At 47.4% G+C, this 20925-nt stretch overlaps 1 protein-coding gene across 11 annotated transcripts in view; it reads left to right on the top strand.

The window, feature by feature from the left end:
- Nucleotides 1-19036, top strand: part of LOC8026462 (nuclear pore complex protein Nup50) — a 69367-nt gene extending 50331 nt beyond the window's left edge. For all 11 annotated transcript variants that reach the window (XM_040501579.2, XM_029974604.3, XM_040501580.2 and 8 more), the window contains 3 exons: nucleotides 7163-7241; nucleotides 17840-17955; nucleotides 18747-19036. In XM_040501579.2, the coding sequence (XP_040357513.1) occupies nucleotides 7163-7241; nucleotides 17840-17955; nucleotides 18747-18955 (404 nt within the window). In that variant the 3' untranslated portion in view covers nucleotides 18956-19036. The remainder of the gene's footprint in view (nucleotides 1-7162; nucleotides 7242-17839; nucleotides 17956-18746) is intronic.
- The last annotated feature ends 1889 nt before the right edge of the window (nucleotides 19037-20925 follow it).

Here is a 20925-nt window from a genome sequence, read left to right as displayed (position 1 = left end):
AAGTGATGTTTTGATCATGATCACGCAGAAAGATGTAAGAAACGAATGTGCCACTCAAACTTTGTTTTGCTCGAACAGATTGTGACCGCTCGGACGGCAGATTCACAGCCTTTGGCGCCTGGGGTACGGATTATGTTGATTGATCCTCTAGTTGCGCTCTTCCACCATGATCTTGGATGACCGTGATTGAAACATCCCGTGCACCATATTTTGAGCCACCGAGAGTTACTCTGACGCACTTATCAAGTTTGTTTCTCGCAGCCACCGCCAGGGTATTATTTCTAGCTTCTGACTGGCCACATTCGAATGAGTGAAGACGCCCTGGAACACGCCCAGCCCGCTTTCGGCCAATGGCGCCTCCTCCTTTGTCTCCTATACTTCCCAACAAATGGCCAAACCCTCTACATATACGGCTCTGGATACGGCTTGCCACAAACGTGGGCTGGGTGCATTTTTCTTTTTTTTTACCAAGCCTGTTGTTTGGATTGTCAGTCTGAACGACAGGCTCGGTAAAACGACAGTCTGTTCGAGTCAAGTTACAAGAATGTATTGATCATCCTAAAAAATGTGTTGGTTTAGTGGCTTTTATACTGTAAAATGTGAAATAAGTAAGCTTTAAAGAAGGGAAAAAAATGGGGGATCGGTGGCTGAGTGGGCTAGCACATGCCGGCTCGGAGCACGTGAAGTGAAAGCTCGCGATGCAGAATTCGGGGATCCTGGGTTCAAACTCCACCCCTGCTTGTTTTGATCTGGATGAGCCTCGTACCGGCGTGCGTTCGTGTACCACTAGTGTGTGATGCATGTTAAAGACCCCATGCTAGCGGTTCTACTGCACTGGCTAAAGTGTCTCATCTACAGCTGAGAGACAAGCTGCCCGTTGAGGCAGACTAACTTCAGAATATATAAACATACACACAATGTAGTTTTTTGTTTCAAATAAAAGACAAATGATTGTGAAAGATTAATTTTGAGGGTAATTAGAACATTACCCGTACTCCGGCGATATTAAAACTTTTGTTGGCCGCAGTGTCTTATCGGCGCCTTTGGTGCAAGGTTGCGTCTCCAGCCACTGCTGTATGGGTTGGGACATGTCGAGCCAGTTCGGTCGTGTCTGCGATGCCAAAAACAATTGCTGCCCCACTTGGGATTTGAACAAATGGGGAGCAGTCGTTTTTGCGGCCTGAGGGTGTGTCTGGTGCCGACATTTATCGAGGATGTTGTGTAGTGCATAAAGGAAATGTTTTGTTGCAAAGAAGTGAGTCGGAATGGATAGAGAAGTTCAGGAAAGGACGCACAAGCGTCCACCATGGAGAAGGAGCCAGACGCTTGTCCGGGTCCACGAATGACGACGACATTGAGCGTGCACATGAGTGATAACGGATGATGTGACAGATTATTTGCATGTCACTCAAGGCCTTGTCTATGCAATAGTTCATGAATAAGAAGATTTACATTAAAATAATCTTTACAGCCAGATATTTTTTCCATCACCCTCGTATCTGCGTGACATTAAACAAATCTTTCTACCACTTAAGAGCGAGACAGTTAAAGGGGCCGTGCAGCGTGGAAAAATAAAACCAGAGTGTGTTGATTACGGGATACTTTAATTAAAGTATCCCTTGCAGGACACTTTATCGAAGCATTTTGAACTATCCATTTCACGATACTTTAAAAAAGAAAGTCTGCCTTGACTAATGCTTTTGTTTGTTGTAAACAAACAAGCATTTGGCTTATCTAGGCTCACCTGTCCGTGCCTTCGCAATAGCGAAATGGAGTATAGTTGCCAGGCGTAAATTATGAACAATAAAATACAGGTTTTTATAATCAAAGAATCTCGTTTAGACATTTAGAAGAAAAAAAGTAAGAATACAAACATACTTTCTGGGAAAACGTATATGAACTCGACATTCCTAGGCACTAAATAAAAAAAAATAGTAAAGAATGAGACAGAATTGTATGAGTGTTGTTAACAATTGGGAAAAGTCTGTCAGCTTCTGCTGGCACATGACCACACCTCTGGCGAGGAACAGCTCCTTCTCCAGCATTTGCAAGCTCTTAGTTGCGTCAGAGTTGCCTTTGGAGTGAATCTATGCAGCGCATCCCGTGCAGCGACAGCATGGCAGAAAGTAGCTGGTGCAGGCTGGATCTTGAGGAAGTATCTCCAGGCTTCCCGTTTGTTTGGGTGCCATTTTGGTCCATGGAATTAAAGGACAACTCTGCTTCATTTTTGTTTTTGAAAAAAACAATGCAGTCGTCCTCAGTATCACCTAGGAAGACCACGCGTCAAACATTGCGACCTAGTTGCGCGTAAATGTTTCTTAAACGGCCCGGCAAACTTCGGAATGTGCCAAGTTGCCGAAATCGACTGACTCTAGCAGGCGAATCGAGGCGCAATCAGCAACGCAGTGAAGGCTACAGTGTTGGTGCAGCAAACATTGAGCCAAACGTCATCGACATTGCGCCTTCTTGTTTGTTTTTACTTCTCCGGGTGAGCGTGAGAGGTGACGTCAGTTGCGTATCCTCTTATTGCTAGGCACGTGATTGGCGTAACGCGGCTGCGCAGCGCGCCTCTCGTCCTTCGTTCCGCCAATACGACCATCTCCCCCGTCACAGTTGTCATCGTTGTCTCGCCGCCTCGCCGTTTGTGATTATTGTCTTTCGAAGTTTCGTTTACACTATGCGTGCAGGCTGGTGCCGCAGTTGCGCAGACATCGTCAAATGTAGACACCAAAATGTGGTGAAGACTGCTGTGCAGATGAAACTTGCGCCTTGCACACGGACACCCCGATCCTGCCAGTCATCGCGTAGTGGGTCACGTGACCGCTCATACCACATGGTAGCCATGTTTTTGGCGGCCCAAGGCCAATGTCGCCCCACTGAGCCAAATTGTCGGTTCTGTTTCTGGATCAACAAAGGCATTTCGGCGAATTACAATTAGTACAAAGGGGTAAATGAAGAAAACTAAATGGGTGCCAACCAACTTTGAAGCCCTGAACCAGCTAAACACTAACTGTTTGGGGGGAACACCCTGTAGATTAAACAACCTTGTGTAATCCGCACCGTGTAAACTTTGAACTTTTAAACATGTATAGTCCAGAAAATGGGTCTTGGAACAGCTGATGTGGCCCAGTTTGAGGTCTGGTAACACATTCCAGATTGGAATCTGCCACCTGTAGTTCTAGTGCCTTAAGGTGGGACTAGGGTACTTAAATATTTTTTTTTTTTATTTATTGAGATACTTTTCTGAAAGTTGGCATGCATATATATCAAATTCAAATTTGCAGTTGAATTTCAGATATCTCTTTTAGAACAAAAGATATGGCAAAATATAAAATTCTAATAAGATCATTTCTTATGGGTCGTTATCGTAATTTCACATAAAAAAATTTATATTTTAACAATATGCAGTGATTTCCAAGGGTTCACCGTATATCCTAAAGCTAATTGAATGTTTACAAAACCATTTTGTCTATCAAAAATAAATCATGGAATTTCAAAGCAAAAACTTGTCACTAAATAATCCACGTTTCAGCTAATTACTTTTTATCTGTTGATTTTAGACGAAAAAGAAAAGCTTTAGAATACACATCAGTTGTTACTGAAAACAATGATACCAAGCTTACTGAAATCCGCTTATGCGAACATTATGAAAACTTCCGTAAGGCAATGGCTTTGGACAAGAAAGACAAAGCTGAGAAAATCGCACTTGAAGTTTTTTCGATGTTGGCACTTTTATATATCAAGTCTACAGAAAAAAGAAAAGCTTCGGGTTGCAGTCAGTTGTTGCTGAAAACAATAACACCCAAGTTTATTGCAATCGGCTTATGGAAACATAATCAAAACCTCCATAGAAAAACGGCACCTGACAAAAAGAACAGAAAACTACGAAATCAGTTCAGTAGTCTCCGATGTGCGCACACGGTCATAGCAGTCCTGGGCTGTAGTCCTGGGTCCTGGCAGGCTTGCATCTCTTGGCCATCCTCTTCTTGACCTTTCCACTCTCAGAGTGAGCCTTGTTGGCCTTGCTAAGCCTCCGCCTGTCCTTCTCAAGACTCCTGCGAATCAGGCAGCTACCTGTGCTGTAGCCAAGCTGTGCTGCTACAGCCTTGCTCGTCTTTGCCATTCCCTGGTTGAAGCGTGACACGGCTTCAGCGACAGCCCTCTCCACTGACAGCAGAGAGTCATGTGTGTTCTTAGAGTTCTGGCCCCACGTCACAGAGTGTAGGCACTCTATGGCGTTCTGTGTCATGCCATCACTGCAGCACTTCAGGAGTGCCCGGTCGCCCAGCCTCTCAAAGACTGGCTCCAGCGCAGTGCGAATGAAGCCTGGCAGTAGGTTTTTGTGTGGTGGTGGCTCCTCGTGGTTGGCCAGTGCCCACTTGTAGGAGCACCAGGAACTGTCCCCCTCGGGACAGTGGCTGTGGTCCGGGACTTCATCTGTAGTCCGGGACTTCATCTGTAGAGGTCATGTGCAACAAAGTTGCTTGCACTGCCTTTTCCATCCCTGGCACATCATGCTTGTGGCATCTCAAGGTGTACCCATAGTAGTTTATTATTTTTTTTATCTTGTCCTGGGTCAGCTTTCCCTTTCCTCCGAGCTACTCTCCCTGTGCCTTCGTCTTCTCCACAAGGGTACGAAGAGCTGCTCCCACCCGCTTGTGTACGTGGTTCAGGCTGCCTTTTTTCTCAATGTCGAGGTATCCATAGACGCTGTCTTGTGTCAGGGCATGGAAGGTGCGGCAGTCACCATCGGAAAGGATGGTGGTGTAGCGCAGTCCATTCTTTGCCAGGGACCGCTTGAACAGAATGAGGGCTGCCTCGGCTTCCATTCGTCCTGCGTTCAGTCAGTGTTCTCCATACACTTGTGGTTGATCACCCAGTCCCCATAGCTGTCGTCGTCTGGGTCAGGTGCACCCTGGCAGCCACGGCAGCACTTTGAGAGGACAATGTGGTCCAGCACCAGGCCAGTGTAAAGCTCGAGGATGCACTCCACTGCAATGTTGGAGTCGTGTCCACGTGTCTTCCATGTGCTGTCAAAAATTATATCCATGTTTCCGGGAGGATTGAGGAAGCTCTCGTAGACGTCCTTCACCACCTCAACACTCGCTGCTTCTGTGGCTGTTGCTGCTGCCTGGCAAGCCTGCACCATGGTGTCCATGTGTCCCCTGAACGTCTTATGATGAAGCCCTCGGTGGGAGAGGTTCAAGGTTGCACAGAAGTCTGCAAGTGCGGTCGCCCTCTTTCCTATGCTCTGTATTCCCTTCATCGCCCCCAAGTTGATCTCGAAGGGCGTAATCTTGGCTTCCCCGGCGACTCGTGGAGAAGGAAATCGACTCGGCGAAATCGCAGCTCGAACACGTGAGGACCAACTTCACTGGTAGGCCGTACTGCCCCTCTTTGCACTTCGAAAATCCTGCGGTAGCCATTCCTTACTTGCCGCATGCCGTGGACGCAAAAAGTTCTTGTAGCACGTTCATGTCCGCGATGACGTACTCCGTGCCGCGGTCGGTGTCGTCGCTTTTCATGCAGACGTCAAGGAGCTCAAACTTCCGTGAAGTCGCCGACTGATCTGCCAACGAAGCCTTTCTGTCGTCTGCACGTTGTTCGCGCTCCACGCACTCCTCCTCCGTATAGAACACAGTGTCGATTCGATCTCTAGACGAACTTGGTCTAGCCACGTCCTTGAGCGGAAAAGCGGCTTGAGGCATCGGCGAAGTTGTCTAACACAAACTTGATTGAGTCACGCCCACGAGCAGCAAAGTGGCTTGAGGCATCAGCGAAGTTGTCAAACACAAACTTGATCCATTTTCGTCCACCAGCGGTAGAGCGGCTTGCGGCATCGGCGAAGTCGACGGTGTCGTTTTCCTCGATGCGGAGGTTTCCGTGTTCCAGGCACGTCTCCTCTTTGTGTTTAGTCTCTGCATGTTGGCCTTTACGGGTATCCCGAGCCAATAGAACTCGAAGCGAACTAGAAGCACGCAGAACGAAACAAGAATGACGACGGAGGAGGGCAAAGATATACGAAAAGGGAAAGCTAAACAAAGTGGAGGCATCAAAATATTTACATGAACGATGCGAAGAAGACAGGGAACATACAAAAACATTAGGAAGCACAAGAAAAACACTGAAAATATTGATATAGAAAATGGACAAATGCAAATGTGGCGTACGTCTCGATTGGCGAAGCGAGCGAAAGCAGACGACGTGGGAACCTGCGGAGTGACCGGGACGACGCGCCGGGGAAGCCAGGAGAGGAGGCGCGCGTTCCGGCCAATGAGAGAGCTGTGCCTTGCACAAGCGCGCGCTTTGTCCAATCAGCGTCTTTTCTAGTGCTGGTGACGGCCTTTAGTACGGCATCGATGACGTCGCGGCCTTGAGGTCACGTGACCCCTCCCAGGTCACCTGACCCCCAAGGTCACGTGACCCCCCCCCCCCCCCCTCCCGAGGTCACCTGACCCCCCAAGATCACGTGACCCCCCCCCCCCCCCCCCCCCCCCCCCGAGGTCACGTGACCCCCCTCCCCCGAGATCACGTGACCCCGCCGGGTCACGTGACTACCGGCAGGTGACGTGACCCCCCTCAGTACCCTTCCCTACTTCTCCTCAAGAGCTGCGCTCCAATTCGGCGTTACAAGGATTTGTAAACGGCTTTCATTTTTTTTTTTTTTTGCCCTTTATCCCGTGTGTGCTTGTGTGCCATTCAACCCCACCCCCAGTGTCGGCCATTCATTCCTTTGGAAGCAGTGCACCATTGAAGAGCGTTCTCACCTTGAGAAATTGGAAAAAAGTATTGTGCTAGCTTAATCATGCTGACAGACTGGAAAGCACAGAATGAGCTGGGCACATGTTATGTGTGTGCGATATTTTGTGACTGTAACATTACAAATATGGTGTCAAATGACCTATCACATGATGACATCATAATGTGAGAGTCGTCCGATATCATGTGACATCACTGTTATGTGACACTGTGATGTCACGCAACACGACTGTGACGTGATGCCCTCGTGCGACATTGTGATGTCACACTCCTTCATAACAGTTCTTTGTGACGGTTCTTGATGACAGTCTTCTCCTGGAATTAGGCTGATAAAGCACGTTCTGCATTAAATAGACCGCCGAACGAGGTGCACGTGTGATGAGCAATTCACATTTTCATTCAGATCCCGAGGACGAGAAGTATGTGCCTCCCAAGAACGAGTTTGTGGCCGTTGAAGAGAAGGATGCCCTCTACTCAAAAAGGCAAGCAGAACCATTCTTTGTTTGCAGTTGCTCCGCCGCACTCCAAAGTCTTAAGTGAATCGAAAAAGTCGCAGAGACCGTAGTAGGTACATCTTTGCTCCGGGTCCATATCCTTTTTGTCAAGACACGTTCTGTGGAGAACTTTTCACGGACACCTTGACACCGTGGCCTCTCGTGGAGGCTTGTTTTGGGGACACGTGCTCCCGCGACGTTTCGTCAGCAACATATTTCTCTTACTAAGTTTGTAACTAACCTGATATTTAGCACTTGATTCACCGAGGCATGTTTACCTAAGCCTCAAGCTCTCCCCTCCACTCTCTCGTCCCGTAAACCGGGCAAGACACGAAAAGATTGTTGCGAAGAATGTGGGGTTATGTTCGACGAAACTTTGCAGGGTGTGTCGACGTAACAAACGCGGAAAGTCTTTCAATGAAACGATCTATCGATGAAACGTCGTTTGGCAAAGTGCTTGCCACCAGTGTTGTTCGTCGAATGTGGACTGCAATAAAATATCAGGGGAGCACCTGCCCCACTTTCAACGAAAACTGGGTCAATCTAGACATGGATGCTTGTCCGGTCTAACCAAGCACTTGACGTATAATTTGGAGAATTTCAAAGTTTAAGAAATGTTAATAGGGGGCGCTTGATCGAAGTGGCCGCTTCCTCTGTGTTGTACAGTGGTCGGTCACGCGGTAATTGCACCTTGTGTCTCATCTTCTGAGGACCATTTGTTTCTGTGGGCTCCGCTTCCCTTTTAGCTTCGGTTATCGAAGATTCCGCCGTCACGACACTCGAGTGTCCTGTTAACAAAATAACGGTGAGTGGGCAGGCAAGCTGGTGATAATTAATCATAATGTAACACCCAAGACTGTGGTGCGTCAAAATTAAGCAACTCCAAAGTCGAAAAAAACAAACACGACATTAGGAGAATGTACCAAATGGAGCTGCATTTTAGACATGACAAGGAAATAAAAAAAACTGCAAAGGGTTCGCAAATTTTAAAAAATGATGCGAAGTCTGTATGTAATAAAGTTTGCATTGAGGTACCACCTGAGAGGAAGAGTTCTTGTTGGAACTGTCATGCAGTCATGTAGTATATCCTTCAGAAAATTGTGTTTCTTTAAAGAAATAAATTCCACGTTCTCTGTTTGTATAAACTTTTAGCATGCTACGGTAAAGATTGCAGCTCGGACTCTTTTAGTGTAGTGGGTTTGATTCTGGTCATGTACTTATAAATAAAGGTTATCTGACCACCATTGCATATGTTGGTGCATACAATTTGCATGCTTGCTTGCTCCAATTTGCACCTCAGTCTCAAATTGCAATATGCACATTTCTTTTTTTTTTTGGTCCACTTTGGTTGCTACGTTTTTAATTTGCGCATTTGCAATATGCATCAAATTGCAATATGCAATTTTAATTTTTTTACTGCTGAATGCAGGTGTCTCTCCCAGTGGCTAAAATAGTTGCAAGAGGGATTTTTAGTAAACTTGTATCTGTCCACACAGAGGACAAACACGAATGACAAGGACAAGCTGTTGACCTTGTCCACTCCTTCGAGTTTGTCCTCTGTGTTACGCATACAAGTTTACTCAGTACCACCAACAAACCAGCCCAACAATAGTTGCTAAAGGGGATTTTCTGGTCACATGACCGGTCTGCTCAAAACAAAATACCTTTAAAAAAAAAAAAAAAAAAAAGATTGGTATCAGTTTTTTTTTGTTACGTTATCAAGGCTAGTGTAGCTTCCACAGTGCTTCAGCACAGCGGTGCCGCAAGAGCACGTGGCTTCGTCTCGCATCTCATTCGCTCGCACTCTGGCACGAAAGAGACGGCAGGTGAAGCGAGGCGCTCGGGCAAGTAGCTTTGACATTTCTAGAAGACTAAGGAAGCTGCGCCATCCTCCGCTATAAGTTTCACAAAACAGTCAACGCCAAGACAGGCAAACGGCCGCTGCAGTTCCGTCCTCGCTTCGTTTAGTAAAATTCAATTCCCGCACACGAAAAAAGAGCGAAGAGGATCAAAACGTGAGTGATACGAACCGCACGCGTATGCTATAGGAACGGCACGTAAACTTAGTTGTGGAGAAGGTCATGTTAGGCGAGAGTTTAAGAAAACGACTGGCAAGGCTCGCATTTTTCTGAGCAGAATCGGCTGGAACGCTAGGCACGTCCTGCCCTCCGAGTCATTCGTGCTGCCGCGAATCCCGTTTGTGCCTGTTTTAGCCGCCGGGAGAGGTGGCCGGATTGGTGAGCAAACCGGCCCCGGTGACACCGTACAGGTGTCACGCTTCTGCCTACCACGATGCTGGTGGTGGCGCAGCATTGGCGGTAAATGCGGCGTTTCATTTCGTTTGTTGTTCCCTTAAACAGCTAGTAGTACTGCAACGAAATTCTCGCGCCTATTTTATTGCCCAATTGTCAACCATGTTCTGGCCACACCACGGAGACACCAACTTTTTGCTCTAATAGACACTAAAACAATATTTAAAACGAATAAGCCGGATGTCGTTACGTCAGACTACCCGTAAAAGCAGCCCGCAGAAGTACGGCGGCAAGCTGCGTGCGCGGGAGCACCGTCAAACTTGGCCAAACCGGGTTCCCCTTCTCTCCCGCACCTGTTCAACTCCTGCGGGGAGCGGAGAGCGGGCATCTCGAACGGGCAGGTGGAAACGCGTCGATGCCACCGAGAGGCGAAGCTCGCAACCACCCAGGCCTCCCTGTAGCCTCGCTCGTGAGGGAAGTTTTGCGGGAATTTTATAGGAATGTTTTTAATTGTTCTGATAGGAATTTGTGCGAAATGTGTCGGGTTCTTTTGTATAATTTTTAGGAATGTTTAGATGTGATTTTTTTTAAATTGTGCCTTCCCTGTACTTGCAAGGGCATTGGACCCACTCAAGCTAGCTCTTGGTAGTTTTCTGTCAAGTGTCCTTGCCACAATGTTGCTGAAAATAAGATTCAATTCACTTCAAAGGGTAAAAGTGATAACACAAACGCGTTGGAGGCGCCGGTTTTCCCGAGACGCATCGCGCACTCCAATCAGCTGCTCTTGGGGCGCTTGCTGGATTCGGCCATTAGGAACGAAAAACGTAGCGATTCGTTCAAAATATGAATACTCTATTGTCATTACCTAATTTCGTTGATCGTGTTTAAATCACTTTTGAATGTAAGGTATAATTTTCATTTCAGTATCCCTTTAAATCACCTGCAGAGGGGTTTCCGTAAGGGGGGACAAAACTTTAGAATACATATTGACTAGCAGTAAGAAAAAAAATACCATAAAACAGTTGTTAGGTCGTTTTATTTCAAACGCGGCGACGAGTGTGTTTCGAAAATTGGTGGGGTCCCGTAAGGTTACAACATTTTCCGGAAGTGAATTCCACCTGAAAACTGATTGTTGCAGTGGCGAAAAAAGATGTTAGTTCTAGGAATAGTAGTGAGATGGCGTTTGCACAAGTTGTCTGTGTGAGGAAGTATTGCTGGCAGCTCGACAATATGCATTTTTTTACAGCAACAGCTGTTACGGGCTCTTTCCACTACTAAAGTCGATAACAAGTTAAGAGGCACTGACACGTCAAAATCTTTTTTTTTTTTTTTTTTTTATGCGAAACAATTAAAAACGATGCCACATTACCCTCAAGATTTGAAGCTTGGGAAAACGTGTCGCTGCTACCCGAAGCGAGGAGTTGAGGACCGGGAGGGAAGAACCCTGGCGTGCCGGGAAACCGGTTTCCTCTGTGCGTGCCGTGCTGCCTATCGCTTCGAGCAGACGACGCTGCCTGGCGGAGTCACAACCGAAACTATGATACACAGACACCAACAAACCCAGATGTTTTGACTGTCTGACGATTTCCTTTTCAAAGTTTGAGAGGTCGTCGGGCGCCTAAAAAAGACCACTTTGTCCGATTCCCCGACTCACCAATCATCCTCTGCTATGTGCATGGAGCGCCGCCATGTTTTTCGAGGGAGGCTAAGAAGCCAGGAGGCGACATCACAACGGACTCTGATTTTCGGTATTTCAAAAAGAAGGGCCATACTGCGTTCGCAATTGCGTTAGAAAACACGTTTTACGATTGCATTTATTAATTGTTATAGAAATGTTGCCTACTAAGCTTCTAAATTTCATGATTTTTGACGTCGGAAATCAAAAGAAGCGAGGAGGTGAGGAGCGGGAGAGAAAAGTGACAAAAATAAAAAGGGGCGCACATGTGGGAAAATTTTTTTTCGCAACGTGGTATTTTTTTGCGTGTCTATGACTACAGCTCGCATTGTTTAAGACAATAAAAAAAATGTGACCTCTGGAGTGTCGGTGCCCCTTTAAGTGGAAGATCCTCCCACCTCTTTCCACTTTGGCAGAGCTAACGCTGGAGAAAAGGTGGTCTCCTCTTTATCGTTTGCTTTACTGAAGTGGAAAGAGTTAGGAAGACCTTCCACCTTATTCTTAACCTGTCACCGACTATAGAAATGACGTCCATCGTCGATGTTGTAGTTGACGATGTAGCGCATCCGTCGTCGATGTTGCCAAGTCCTCGAAAAAGATTGCCCGCCGCCCACGGAAATTGAACCTGGCTCCGCTGCGCGCAAAGCGGAGGTGTTGCCGCTGAGCCACGCCACAGCGTTAACCAGGCTGTCTAGCAATCGGGAAAACCGGGAATTGTCAAGGAAATTTTTATTACCGGGAAAAATCTAGGAATTGTCAGGGATATTTTCAAAAAGCGAGCCCAGTCAGGGAAAATGAGCTGGAAGCGCCATTGAGTGCCCTGAGCAAAGGCTTGAGGACTTGGGGGCAGAAAAATAGGCAATACAGTGGGCTGGAGATAATTGAAACTCGGATAATTCATACTTCTGGTTATTTTAAACAGATTTGAAAATTTTGGCTGTCCCGCTATGTTTTTAATGTATTTATGAGCCGCTTAATTCGAATGGCGTTTTCGCTTGATTCATACTTTTTTGTTCTCATGGCCCGTTGAGTGTGCTTCTTTCCGAGCACCGGTGCACCGCAGAGAGACATACCCGCGAAGCTTCCTTTTGCTATTGTTGCTTCCCCGCAGTGCACCGGTGCGCGGAAAGAAGCCCCCTCAACGTGGCTCAAGCGGGCACACATTAGCGGAAAACGGCATTCACATTATGTGCTTCAAAACTAGCAATGATGACCAAGACGACATTGAGGATGAGGAACAACTTACTAGCATCATGCTTTCTGTCCTTGAAGCACATAATGTGAACGCCGAGCTGGCGAAATATGCTAGTCTTGACGACGATGTGTGTGTTTGTCGTGATGACTTATTAGAGGACATAGTAGAGGAAGTAACGCCAGCACAGTGCAGCAGTGACAGTGAAGATGATGATGAAGAAAAAGATAACCCACTACCAACTGTCACAGCCTTAGAGGCCTTTGAGCACATTGCTCAGCTCCGGAAGTTTCCGTCTGCAAAGAAAGAGTCCCGTAAAGAGCTACTAGCGTTGGCTGGTATTGAAAATTTTAATTTGAGATCTTACGTGCTGACTAAACAGTCCACAATCAACAACTTTTTTTGCCGGATGAATAAACTTAACATCATAGTTCTTTCACCGATGTATTACAGTCACCGACCGATTATTCGGACTTCGCTGGGACCGAAAAAACGTCCGAATAATAGAGCAGTCCGAAAAATCAGCAGATTGAAAAACTTGCCTTTATTACTTGCAAGTGGGCTTAAAAATGCCGTAAATAGTGCCTTGTTTCAGGTTACGCCTGCATGCCTTGTTTTAGGTTACGCCTCTGTTTTCGTTCGGCAACTTTCTGTTAGCTTGAGAATCGCCGCCTTCTTTTCTAGCGTTATGGTCGAGTACTTTCTGCACTTCTTAACTACAGATCGCGGCGGCAGAACAACATATGGGGCCATGACGTCCAAACCACCATTTTCCGAACGAGATCAGAGGCGCAAATCCACGAGCGCAAAATGGCGACTGGTGACGCGAAGGAACGAAAAACAAAGCTAAATGATAATAATGATGATGATGATGATGATGTGCAGCTAAATAGGAAAAAAAGGGCTAGCATAGCGTCACCTAGTGGTAGGACTCAGGAATGCTCAAGTAGCGCTGCCAAACCAAGCCAATCCATTTGCAGCCAACATAGAATTCAAAGTGGCCGCTTCTCGATAATGTTTTCCGCTGATCGCTCGCGACGATTTTGTCCGAATAATCGAACTTTCGGACTTCAGGCTGTCCGAAACATTGGTTGTGAATATACACTATTTCTATGGGGTAAGTCACGGTTCCGCCTTTAGGTCCGAAATATCTAACAAGTCCGAATTATCGGAGTCCAAGAAAACGGTCGGCGACTGTCCTGTACTTGCTTATAATCAAGCCTATGAAGAGGAAACTGGCAAAAATCTGCTTTTTATGTGTAGCTATCTGTGAAACAAATCATAATGTTGTCTAGTATCATATTTAGATGAAGTTCTGATAATTCAAACTTCTGATAATTCAAACGAAAATCTGTGACTTCCTGGAGTTTGAATTAATGAGAGTCTACTGTAAATTTTACTTATAGCGGAGCGCGGGCCCTGCTCACCCGATGTACAGCGTGCTATCCGATGCAAAGGGAACAGCCGACAAATCCAGTCCAAGCCTTGGATTAGATTGGTATGAGGGCACAACACCAGGCTGGATTCAGTAAGAGCTTCTAGATTTAGTAACAGATGGGAAAGCCACAGACCCCAATCCAATTCAAGCATTAAGCCGAAAGTATCCGAAAGTGTGCATCTGGCGACCATTCGCCATGCTGCCATTCGGTTATTGACGTGTGTGGTTGAACGTCACGTTTTCATTGTCTTTCCGGAAGTGGCCTCTTCACTGAAAATGTCGGCGGCAAGAACGTGTTCATTTCATCCGGGCTGGACGAACCCAAATAGTATTTTGGTATATGCAAATTGGATTAAGCCCGTGCAAAATGATTCTCACAGTGCTCAATGCTCAATGCCTTGTATGGTGATGGTCTTATATATTTAACCGCCTCTACAGACGTCAGGGAATTTCTCCTGAAATTGTCAGGGAAAACCTGGAAAAGTCGGGGAATTTCAAAATAATAATTTGCTAGACACCCTGGTTAACAACCCGCCCTAAACTTGGGGGTTTTGTAGTACCCAGTGCCCACTGCACGTGCTCTCTCGAAAAAATAAAATAGCCGATAACAAAATGCTTTTGTAGCGGTGTCAATGCTAAGAGCTCGTGCCAGAAGATACTCTTTCACATGCTCCAAAACAATAAAGAAACGAAAGCATTTGGAACAAAATTGTCCGATGTCTATTTTGTTTGCGCACCGCACGATGCTTGAACGCGATGCCGATGCCCACTTTGCCGTGACTTGTCGCAGCTGTCGCTGTTTCTGTACTGTGGATCAACACAGAACTGCTCAATTATTGGATGATGAAGGATAGAAGAGGCAATATAAAACGGACAGGCGAAACTCTTTGCGACGACGTGCGGGAACTTGAATATTCATTTGTTTGTTTAGTGCGGATTTGCTCGCAGAAGTATAGCGAGCAACCTACGGCAGAACAGGCCATAGGGAGAAGTTTGATGGAGACCAAAGCAGATGTGAGAGGGATCGCCGTGACAATGGCCACCCTTGCATCCAACCGTGCTACACAAGTACTGAACATGTTAGCACCCCGAGGGTGCTTGTCTTCCAGCCACATATTCTCGGACCTAGGCTCCCTGTATTTCTTTAAAACAAAGACTGCGCAGAATCGCACGACGTTGAAATTGTGTCTTCGGCGGTGCGCTCCTCAGCAATAGTTAGCGTATTCGCATACTCCAGCTTGCTTGGAAGGCAAGCATGCCACCCACAGTGCTCGGTTAAACGGACGGTTGAGGCTTTTTCCACAAATTATGCTAAAATGGCAGCAGGATGAACATCCCTCTGGTTAGGCGGACTCGAAACAAGCCAGTCTTTTAGTTCCCCGGGGCATGCCAACTAGTCCAAGTATGTGCCGTATTTTCTGGTCTGTGAGTTGCACCTTCGTGTAAGTTGCGCCCCCTATAAACGGTAAGTGGTACTTGCATGCGGCGGTCACAGGTGGCGAATTTGCTTTGAAAATTGGAGAACATAATAGCGCTTCACGACAGGGACGAAGAGTAGGAACGAGACAACACAATGCGCTAACTTCAACTGGTCTAATCGTCAGAAAATCAAGGGTATAAATACTCTCCATCATCGTGCCATTCAGCCAATCCCATGCCACGCCACTGATCGCAAGAACTGTGTTTCTTTGTCGCCCAAATCGATCGACGCCACGCTGACACATCGATCCCCGTAGTTTTTTTTATCAGGTCTGCCTCTATAATTTCCCTTACCCTCTTATCTCTATGTTTTCTAATAACAGTGCACAAGTTAAATTCAGGTTTGCACCCACAGTCATGGCAGTGCATCGACAAATGACGTCACGCTGTCTGCTCACTTTTTGGTTGTGTTCGCGCAATCTGTCATTTAGACATCTTCCCGTCTGTCCCACATACTTTTTACCGCACGTCAGCGGGATCTCATAGATGACGCCTTCTGCGCATTCTACAAACGAGCTGCGATATTTCTTCACACAGCCAACAGATGGTTTGCGGTATGGGTTCGTCATTTTGCACAACTTGGCAAGTTTTTCCCAAAAACCACCCGAGCATTTACGCAGTTTGCTATCTTTTTGAGATTGTGTGCAATTTTGTGCATATAAGGCACAACCGCCACTCTTTGTTTCTTTTGGGCCAGATCCTGGTCTGGACTCGCTACTACTCGTAGCTTCTTTAAAACCTTTTCTGCAACAGACACCAGGAGCATCCCCGGAAAACCGGCAGCCACCAAGCGTTCTGACTGCTCCTTCACACCTGAAGGCATCGCATGATGACGCGACCTTCTGATGGTGTTTACAAAGCACAAATTTACAATTCCTCTCTTAACAAGTTTCGAATGGGATGAATTGAACGGCAACAGGGGCTTATTTGCTCTTGGTTGGTATTTCCAACACACATGTTGCTTCGAAAGTGTGAGCCTGATATCTAAAATCTGTATGACGTTGTCCACAGGTACCTCGTGCGTAAGCTTGAGAGGATCTAGGACGGTACTAAAAACTGTTAAAAGGCTGTTCACCACCGAGAAAAAGTGAGAAACATCATCGGGAAGAAGAACTAAATAATCGTTGACGAATCTAAAAAACTTTCTACCATTAAAGTCATTCAGGCGTTCCGAGAGAACTCTGTCATGATGGGCTAAAAATATATCGCTCAAAACTGGAGCTAAACACGAACCAATACACACCCCTTGCTTCTGAATATACACTCCGCTGTTCCACTCAACAAAGGTCGAGTTTAGATAAAATTAAACAATTCGAGAAAGTCATCTACAGTCATTCCTGCTGCGTTCTGAAAGGCCACCACCCCGTGTTTATCTCTGCTTTCCTCTATGCAGGTCAGTAGCTTGTTGTGAGGTAGGGAATAGTATAAATCCTTTATGTCCAGTGAGCAGGCTAGAAAGCCTTTGTCCGCGTTTGTCTTTAAAAAATCTACGACTTCATCCGAGCTTTTGACCAAAAACGGGTTGTCGATACAAATGGCTCCCATTTTATCTGGGAGCCATTTGTATTGACGCATACATTATGATCGCAATGTATGCGCGAGAGAGAGCAAGTTTCAATATTCTCGTCAACCTATCGATCAAGAAACATAACCCCCGGGGTCAATTTCAGCAGTTAGCGTCCGTACTTGTATAAAAGGATGGATACAAATCGCACCAACGTACAAAGTCCGTCGGCGGAAATTTTTAAAAGCAAATTGTGTAGCGAATTGTTGGGAAACTGTGTTAGAAGGGAAACGTTTTGGTATTGCTCCGGAACGTTACGGACCCAACACCCACGCTCATCGCGCCCTTCGTCGGATAACACGTGGCATAGAAACTCGATAGCAGTTCCTGGAACGGAGATACTGGCGCTGGTCGGGTTGTCAAGCCTGGCTATTTTCCAGAACCTTCCATACTCGCCGGAATCAGCCAATCAGCGTAGATCACGTGACCTATCCACCGGCCAATCGGCGTCGAGCTTCGCGGTCGATTTTTCGGGCTTCACTAAATCTGGTGACCCCCTACGAGCCAAAGAATGTTTTACGTTAAAAACGGCGACCTAAGCTACGATGCCTGCAACTGGTGTTCCAACTGGCGTGTTTCGTGTCTCATTCTACCGACGCATGAAAAGTTGTCCCGAAGTGGCAACAGACGATGTCGTAAAAGCCGGAGAGTCGCATCGTCGGTCGTCAGGATCGGCACCAGGCGTAGAAGTTACGACAAAAAAAGCACCAGAGAATGCGAGTGTCACCGTCGTTGCGGCGGAGCGATTCCCGGCTGCCGAAGCTTCAGCAAGCCGTCGGGCCGGGGCCGCTCCGGGGCCGCTCCGGGGCGACGGCGTGGCACTTATACGACGTCATTGTGCGGGAATTGAGGGACCACTTTTTAGGACGTGCCGAACACCGGTCGGAGACTCTTTCTAGGCACCGTACTAGCACGCCGGAAAAATAGTCACCCCTTTTACGCATTGGGGCAAGCGGCGCTGAAGTCGGCATAACTCTTCCGTGCAGGTGCAAGCTGTTCCACAAGAAAGGTGACGGCTACGTGGAGCGGGGCGTGGGCACGCTGTATGTGAAGTCCCTGAACGGGCGACACCAGCTGCTGCTCAGAGCCGACACGAGTTTAGGTGAGGCCTGCCCTTCGTCATGCTCTCTGCCCTCGTCCGGGTGCCCCCACCGCTGCGGCAGCTTTTGTCAAAGGTTCTGGCTTTCCTCGTGACTGGGCGTGACTAGTTGTGGGTCTGACGAGACAAGAATGAACTCGATCGTGCCGTCGGAGACCAGGGAGCCCGAAACGCGCCCCGAATGAGCTGGGCATGTGCTATGCGTGTCTGGGATGTCGCTTGTCGCACTGCGTCGCGTTCGGGCCACTTTATAATGTCGCACAATGTGACGGTGTCGTGATGTCATAATATCGTCTGACATAAGCTTGTCGGAACACTCCTTGGTGAACACGACATCATGGTGTCTTACGATATCATGTTATGAAATGTCACGAAATATTGTGAAGTGTATTTCATGCAGTATCATGAACGTCATTATGTCGGTTGTAGTTGTTACGCCGTGACATTAAGTCATGTGACGTCATTATGTGATGTGACACCATGACATTGAGATTATAACAGGCTGCTGGGGTATAAACATGTCCCAGCAGCTGTGTCAGCGCGGTGATGATGGGCACTTGTTGGCCAACTGCAGGCCGCCTCTCCCAGAGGGCCGGGTTGCGATTGGCCGACAAGCACCCATCGTCACCACACTGACACCGGTGTTATTTGCTGCCACTTGGGGCCCCTTTGATGCACGAGCGGGACAAGAGGCTAAACGCGGCGGTCAGATACGTGTTTGGGCACCGTAGCGTCGGCTCGAAGAACGGCGCCGCCTCGCGGTCGCCGACTTCAAGGTCCCACTCGTTTTGCAGGCAACATCCTGCTGAACATCTTGCTGGCACCCTCCCTCCCTGTGTCCCGGCTCGGCAAGAACAATGTGGCGCTGGTGTGCGTGCCCAACCCTCCCATGGACCCCAACGACACTTCCCCAACACCCACGACGCTGCTGCTGCGAGTGCGCACGGCCGAAGACGCCGACGAACTCCGAGACACGCTGAACCGCTACAAGGGCCAGAGCTGAGCGCGGGCCCGCCTCGTAGATCACTCAGTCCGTTTGAATCGTTGTGCAGAAAAGAATAAAGGAAGTCGCCCCAGTTGCTCACCCGGGGAGTCGAGCAAATCCTTCGGACGCGGCAGTAGTGGAGTAAAACCTCGAACGAATGCCCTTCTATGTTAGATGCTGCGTTCCGTTTTCCCGGCTAGTTATCCGTAGGCTACTGATTTCAAAACGTTGTCCACCGCCGATTCCCGGCGAATGAACCGTGCGATCTGCAGTAATCGTTCCCGTGCCACGTGGTCGATGGCGGGTGCTGTCCTTGTTGAGAAACTTTTGGTGTGTCGTTGCCAAAGATCGTCCACCCAATGTTTTTATTCCTTCAAAATTAATGGGCGTCCATACAGGATATTGCGGTAGCGATTTTGTCCAAATCTCATGCAAGGCAGACATGTGCGCGGCGTGACACTGTTAAGGTTTATTCACCCGGTGCATCTTTTCATCTTGCAACAGTTTAGCGAAACCGACATTTCGCACTATCGGCCAGTTCGGACATTTTGAAGTCTGAAAAATGTGACGCATTGATTCATGCAGGGTGCCTAGCAACCGGGAATTGTCAAGGAAAGTTTAATTACCGGGAAAAATCTGTGAAATGTCAGGGATATTGTCAAAAAGCGACCCCAGCGAGGGAAAATGAGCCAGAAACGCCATCAAATACCCTGAGCAAAGACGTAAGGACTTGGGGCAGAAAAATAGGCAATAAATTCTGCTTAGAGCGGAGCGTGGGCTCTGCTCACCCGATGTAGAGTGTGCTGCCCGATGCAAAGGGAACAGCTGACAAATCCAGTCCAAGCCTTGGATTGGATTGAGGGTGCAACACTAGGCTGGATCCAGGTAGAGCTACTAGATTTAGTAACAATTGGGAAAAGCCGCAGACCACAATCCAAGCCTTAAGCCAAAAGTATCCGAAAGTGTGTGTTGGCGGCCATGCTGTCATTCGATTATTGACGTGTGTGGTTGAGCGTTGTTTTTATGTTTTTGGAAGTGGCCTCTTCACTGACGATGTCGGCGGCAAGAAAGTGCTCGTTTAATTCGAACTGGACGAACACGAATATTTTGAAATATGCAAGTTGAATTAAGCGTGTGCAAAATGATCCTCACAATGCTCAATGCCTTGTGTTGTAATGGTCTCATATATTTCACTGCATCTACGGTAATCAGGGAATTTCGCCTGAAATTGTCAGGGAAAACCTGGAAAAGTCATGTAATATCAAAATAATAATTTGCTAGACACCCTCTTCGTGATAATTTTGCCAAACTTATTCATCTGCATTGGGAATATCAAGCGTTTCGCAGCAAAGTGATACAAAGTATTTACAGCGCAAAGAGACAGGATTGTTGAGGAATCTGCACTGCACCACCAACCCATAATGCCAACACGTAACGCCCGTCCGCACTGCATCTCCGCTTGTCGCTCGCCGCCATGTTTGTTTTCTCTTCTCGGCTTTGTCTCGGACACGGGATCGGCCAAAAATCTGGCTTCTCCAGAAGCTCGCTTCGCCTCGAAGGTAAGATGTGGCAGCAATGTCAAGCGGCCATTGCTGGCATCTGCGTCTTTCCTTCGGTTGCTTGACAGGCCTCGGTGAGGTTTCAGCAAAATCTCACTTCAGGAGCAAGGAGCGTGCACCTTTTCCCGTCTCTTTGAAACGGGGCATCTGTTTCCTGAAACCTAGTTTTGCAACACTAGAGTCGCCAAAAAGACGATGCGGCGCACTATGGCTTCTTTGATACACGCTCCAAGTTCGGAAAGGTTTTAAACCAGTGCAATGAAGAACTGGAACTTTTCAGAGAAGCGGAATGGCAAAAGAAAAAACTAGACTGGTCCCAGGTAGCCCGCCAGAGAAATGCCTAATTTGGCACAAGATTCCCAGGGGCCTAAGTTGGGCCTAATATGGTTTTGCTTCAAGGCATTAGTTAATGCCAGACCATTTCCTCTA

The sequence above is a fragment of the Ixodes scapularis genome, unplaced genomic scaffold (assembly GCF_016920785.2).
Source record: "Ixodes scapularis isolate PalLabHiFi unplaced genomic scaffold, ASM1692078v2 PGA_scaffold7__128_contigs__length_106722199, whole genome shotgun sequence".
In the NCBI taxonomy this organism is placed as follows: domain Eukaryota; kingdom Metazoa; phylum Arthropoda; class Arachnida; order Ixodida; family Ixodidae; genus Ixodes; species Ixodes scapularis.
Note: the sequence above shows the minus strand (reverse complement) of the source record. Positions and strands in the feature narration are given on the sequence as shown.